Source organism: Buceros rhinoceros, unplaced genomic scaffold, assembly GCF_000710305.1.
Source record: "Buceros rhinoceros silvestris isolate BGI_N320 unplaced genomic scaffold, ASM71030v1 scaffold19669, whole genome shotgun sequence".
NCBI lineage: Eukaryota > Metazoa > Chordata > Aves > Bucerotiformes > Bucerotidae > Buceros > Buceros rhinoceros.
The window spans coordinates 37,724-43,723 of record NW_010433526.1 but is presented as its reverse complement, the minus strand read 5'-3'; the positions used below and the strand labels follow the sequence as shown (position 1 = coordinate 43,723).

Genomic DNA, 6,000 nt, shown 5'->3' with positions numbered 1-6,000 from the left:
TGAACCGCTAACGCGTACGGGGCACCGTGGAGGTACTAAAAAGAAAGAAAAAGAAAACAACGCGTCCCTGTTGGGAATACGGCCTGTTTCTGTTTTGCAGTGAGGAAAACGGGGTTTGTTATGTTCTTATGATACTTTATGCTGCCGGTATACAGAGGTGTCTTCTTGTCAGAGGTGGTACTGCTGAGCTAGGCATTCGCACCTCCGCTCTCGGCTAGCAAGCTTGTGATGGGGACAGGAAGAAAAATACTTTGAGACTTACGCGTTTCCTGTAGTAGTTGAAAGTGGTGGGATGAAAACTTCACTGATGTGGAGGGAGGGTTATTTCCCTTCCCCATTTGTTGCGGTTAAATAAAAACTGACAATTGTTTCAGTTAATGTATCAAGAACTTTTTCCTAAGAGTAGGAGAAATATCTGTTGTAATAGTCTAGTATGAAAGCAGATTATATTTGTAGGGGAATTTTTTAAAATGAGATAGTATTTGTTAACTGTGTTCATGACTCTCATAGTTTGTGCCTTAGAGCTTCCCTGACTTTGAAGTTTGCACTGCTAACGGCCGGAATTAGTTTTGCTGTCTGTATAGTCATGGGTTTCCTGTTCCATTGAAAAAATGGGGTGCAATGTTCAGGTTTTACTGTGAAGCCTCAGTGTTTATTTTCCGTCTGCCTAAAACTGGAAGCATTATAAGCCAGCATGGTACGATGCACTTTACAGGTGATGTAGATGGAGAAAAACACTGATACAACCCTGCCACAGAGCATAAACTGGGAGAGCTTGCCGCTTCCAACTCTGCAGTTAGCATGGGGGCTTTCTCTTTCTTTTAAGCCTGTGTGCTGTGTTTTATTATAGGTAGGGCCCCTCTATGTGTTTGGAGAAACCACAGCTTGCATTATTTTGTCTGCTGCCTTATCTAATATGGGGCATTTGTATTTTCTCTTTCTGCTTCCAGAGTTCAGGAAACTTACTGAAAATGCTAATTGATGGCATAGTGCCTGGTTGTTGAGCAGGCACCTTCCCAGGCCAGTCAGGCACAAAAATGCTGCTTATTAAGTGGTACTTTTTACTTCTTTCAGATGTGAAACATGTAGTGAAGAGGAAGCTAAGTACAGATGTCCACGGTGCATGAAATATTCATGCAGGTACCTTTATCAGAATTAAACTGTTTTAAACCAGGTTTTTTTTCCCTAACTCGTGATGAACATGGTATGTTAACGTTTTTCTTTTTTTTGTTTCAGTTTATTGTGTGTAAAGAAGCATAAGCTTGCACTGAGCTGTAATGGAGTCAGGGATAAAACAGCATTTGTCTCTGTAAATGAATTTACTGACTTGAACCTTCTGAGTGGTAAGAATACTGCTTGTGCTTTTTAAAATGCATTGGTTTTACTAGGCTAGAAGTATATTTTTTCCTTGTTCATTTTTTTACCTTCAGATTATCGTTTCCTGGAAGATGTAGGAAGGACAGCTGATGCTGCTGCTCGACATCTTGCTGTGCATGGTCCACCAACAAAAAAACTTGTAAGTTTTTAATGAGCTGCTTGGTCTGTTGGAGATAGGGTTGACTGCCTTTGAATTCCCACTGAGGCAGTCCCAATCCAGATTTCAAGAGCTGATGCCTCTCTTACAAAGGTATGAATGACCCTGAGTTTTAGAGTCAGAAATCAAAAGAAGTCTCTAGGTTTATGTAATAGTAGTATCGGTGGCTACATTCAGTTGCTCAGAAGAACAGGCTGCTAACATACACATTCTTAAAATCATTGCATGACTACTCTTGCTGTTTGATGGTAGATGTGTGTTAAGAAAGCTCTAATGTGTCCTTGCACCTCCACAGTGTCTTTGAATTTTTAAGTATAAAATTCCTGGGTAAAAGATAGATTTTTTTAAATTGCCTAAAAATTATTACGTGCTTCCCCATATACCTAATAAAGGCAACTAGAGTTCTGCAAAGAATAAATCTGAGCAACAGCGAAGTAAAAGCCAGCCTTTTAAGGGTGAGAGGGTGGTTTTGTTGAAACTCCTCCAATTCCAGTAAAGCATTAGCGAGGTCACAGAAACACATGGCATTTCCTGAAAGTCCTATGACAATAAACTGCCAAGACCAAGATGGAACATCAACAACAAAAAAATCTGCTCCAAAATACTTTGACTCATTAGCATGTCACAGAAAAACATCAGAGCCGTTATCTTTTCCAGTCTTGTGAAGATATCTTTAAATACAGCATTGAAGTCAGTTGGAGAGAACTCGTGTTGATGACACAGTAAATTCTGTCAGGCTGAAGTCATGCTGTGTGTCTGTACTTACCACCATGATGTCTTGAAAATATGCGCTGAAGACGGTGTGGTGCTACACAGGTAGCAGTTTTTAGGGTGTGGTACCGGGCTTGTTTATGGAACGATATCCTTGGTGCTACCTTCAAATGGGAATTTGTCAGAGTGACTGAGGTGGTGCACGAGCATCCTTTCTGCTGGCGGGGCTGTAGCGTAAAGAACAACTGCATGGGTGGTGTGTTAAAGAACTTATACTATGAAGAGGTCATTGTCGTGCTGGTTTTTAACCATGGAAAACCTTCACCTGAAAATGTTGCAGATGGTTTCTAGGCTTACTCTATTAACTTTTTCATTCCTGATGTTTTTTAAAAAGTCAAAGAAAGTACTGCATTAAATAAGACCTTCTCTACAATTTTCCCATAGCAGCATTACTCTTTTATTGTGTGGCTTTCATGTTTTGAATACAATATTCAGATGGTTTAATTGTTTTTATTTTTTGCTAGCTATATTGCTTGAGAAACAAAGCTCGAAAGTGTAATATTGACCTGAGAACACTGCCTGTTGGATTTACAAAAAGAAGAGAAAATTCAACCACCTTCAACGGCATGTAAGTCTTCAGTTGGTTACAGTCAGGAGTATTTTGTTTTCACTGAACACGTAATGGTGAAGTCTGAATTTGTACTGATGCTCTTGCTTTTAAAAACTGTTAGATGTACTTTTTAAAATAAAAACTATCTAAATTTAATATTTGAATATTTTAGGCTCTTTAAGCTCAGTTTAACAGTTCATGCAATTCACTATTTGTTTTGAAAAATGCCGACATTGAGTAACAGGAGAATTATTGCTGTTGCCGTTTCCATCTTTAAATTAACATTGAGTTTAGTTGCTGGGGAAAAAATGCTTTTCTAAAGGTTTATGATACAGGATTGACATGGAATGACTGCAGAAATCCTTGTCTCTGAAAGTAGTGACTAAGTCTGAAGAGATGCTTCCAATGCAGTTCTCTCTGTTGCATGCTGTGTTAGGAGTTGCTGTGATGGAGGATGTGAATGCTTCATATGGCACAGCCTAGAGAGACATTTAAGTGCAGACAGATAAGAATTCAGGAAAAAGGCTAAGAAGACTTTGTGTTCTTCCCTTTATCCACTCCATGGGTTTTCTCTGATGCCTGGAGTTTGTATTTTGAAGTATTTTCATGGTGAAAATAAAGAAAATTACCAAGTATTTCATTTTGGCGGGTCTAGAGTTCATATCGGTGATATAAATGCCCTCGGAGCTTCTCACAGTACTCAGCTGTGCCAGCTACACCTGATGGCTCATCTGCTTGTTTTCATTGTGATCTCAGTTTTGGTGGCAAGTTCTGCTTTCATGATTCATTTTTCCCCTGTCTTGTCGGAGATGTACAAGCCGTGATGTCAAAGTGGTGCCTGGTGGGGCCAGGGGCTGGTGGCTGGGCGCTGGCCAGCCTCTGACTAGCCACCAGGTGTCCCTCTCTGACAAAGTAGTAACCAACCTGTAAAACTGCTCAAAAAACTTGCCTGTATCATTTCTTCTCTTCTGGGGCACAAGCGTAGGTTTTGGTTTTGCAGATACCATAGTTTTTAGCAGAATATAAGACATAAAATAGATGTAGAAGTGTAACCTTTTACCAGTTCTGCTAGAGAAGAAACAGGGTGGACCAATGGAAAGAAAGGGAATCTGGGGGGCCTTTTTCTCCTCCCTCTACCCCAAACCTGTACATGACTGAGGCTCCCCCCTCAAAACAAACTGAGTTGTAGCCCCAGACCTCACAGATGTTAGTCATGTGAGCAGGGACTGTCTGCCTCTTTATTCTCCTTGGCCACGTGCTCTACCTTTTGCAGATGTTTTGTGCTAGTCTCGTGATGTTGTAGTATCCTAGGCTTAGAACTGAGTTTAATTTTCCTGGAGAGTTTCCTTAATGTTGTGGCTGAAACAACATAAACACCCTTAAGGAGTACAGGGTAAGGAGTAGTCTTTAAGAGCCAGAGCAAGTGCAGAAAGCCCGGGGTGCTGGGATCAGTAACTAAGTGAAGGACAGGGGTGCAGAGAGCTTTGACACTGTTGGTAAGATCCTGGGCATGGTACAGTGCTGTGCTGGCAGAAATTTGCCTTGATGTACCGTGTGTTTTGGTTCTTTTTCCCTAGAAAGCTTCTCTACGTACTGAAGAGTAGCTTGCGTTGGGAACAAATTCAGCTTTGAGCAGATTGCACTTTAAAGCATATCATGCGCTTCGTGTTGTTTAACAGAAGCAGGTTTAAAAACTATGAGGATGGGGCAGGAACGGTGTCTTACTGGCAAGTAGGCACGGAAATATTTCACGGGCTGGCTGGGAGAATGCCTTACTGTTTTCTGTCAGTCGTAAAGTCCTGGTGTGTTTTGTTGTTGTGGTGGAAGGATAGCCTTTCTGGGACTTCCACAGCCCATCAGAAAGAACATGGCAGTGTTCTTTGTTCTTAAAGGGGAGGAGGTAACTGTCTCTTTCCTGTAGATGCTGTCTAAGGGTATGAAATATGCTCAGTGAGTACTACACAAAAGATGTGTTTCCTCTCTCTTGCTACTACTGTTACTCGTGCAACAATGGGCTGTTTGAATTCAGTGATGCAGATTAAAATTTAACCTTTGGGGTTTGTTTGGTTGGCTTTTTAATTGGCATGTTTGATCAAAACAGTAATTATCAGCCATTTAACGCCTATCCCATGTGACATCGTGACACCTATAACATTTTGTTGAACATTACATTCAAACTGGGTGAAGCTGTGGAAAGAGTTGCATTGTGGGAGCTTAACACCTGACAGAGGTCAGTGTCTGGTGTGTCTGCTCTTCTGTATCTGAACCCATTCTCATGCTGTTTGTCAGTCAAGATCTGTAGAGGAGCTGCTCCAGAGGTTGAAAGCTGTTCAGCATATGTGTGTGGGAAGCTGAGAGCAGTCTACTCTGATATCCTCTTCACTCCTTCCACGCGAGCCAAGCTGTTAGACTACAGAAGGCAGAAATAAGAGTAATCCACTTCTAGGAAGTACAAGATGTATTCTTGTGTCATCCCCTGGTCCTGCCAGCTCTGGAGGACAGATCAGTGGTCATTTGGATGTGTTAGTGTTAACCAGACTCTTCATTTTCTGGTTTTCATTAGTTTGCTGGATTTGGTGTTGTGAAAGCATATGTGCCAATGCTGGGCAACACATGGATTAGTCCATCTTGTAATATTGAATATCTAGATAATGGAGGGTCATTCAAAAGTAGAGTCTGAGTCCTGTTTGTGAACTCATGGGACATCTGACTTTAGAGATGGTTTAGGATGCAAAGTATTAGCGAAGTATATTTAATGTGCTGCTTCACCCTGCTTTTCCTGTGGTGTTTTCCAATACAGTGATAGTTCCCCTTCTGGATGCATGCTGCTGTGGAGTTGGGGTGGCCTGCTGGGATAGGGGTCCTCTGGGAAAGAGATGGAGACTGTGACCGAGTTGGGATGAGGCTGGGGCATTGGCCAGGGAACTCCAGCCAGCAGGTCAGACAGGAAGAGGGGAGGGAGCTTGCAACAACTTGGCTCCTGGTTCCCTGGTGGAAGATCATGACAGTGCCGAGCTGCTGAAATGGGGCAGTGAAGCTCTCTCGGCTCTGCCGACTGCTGCCCTGCTCCGGTCCTCCCTGCTGCTTACACTGTCACAGGCATCTCTACCCAGCTTTCTCCCCAGTCTGTTCACAGCACTTCCCA

General features: G+C 42.2%; 1 protein-coding gene across 1 annotated transcript in view; it reads left to right on the top strand.

Annotated features, from left to right (window-relative positions):
* Positions 1-1,074: 1,074 nt before the first annotated feature.
* ZNHIT6 (zinc finger, HIT-type containing 6) overlaps positions 1,075-6,000 on the top strand; it is a gene marked incomplete at its 5' end in the record, with an annotated part of 30,821 nt that continues 25,895 nt past the window's right edge. The window contains 4 exons of the mRNA XM_010144158.1: positions 1,075-1,140; positions 1,237-1,343; positions 1,431-1,516; positions 2,770-2,873. Of these exons, the coding sequence (XP_010142460.1) occupies positions 1,075-1,140; positions 1,237-1,343; positions 1,431-1,516; positions 2,770-2,873 (363 nt within the window). The remainder of the gene's footprint in view (positions 1,141-1,236; positions 1,344-1,430; positions 1,517-2,769; positions 2,874-6,000) is intronic.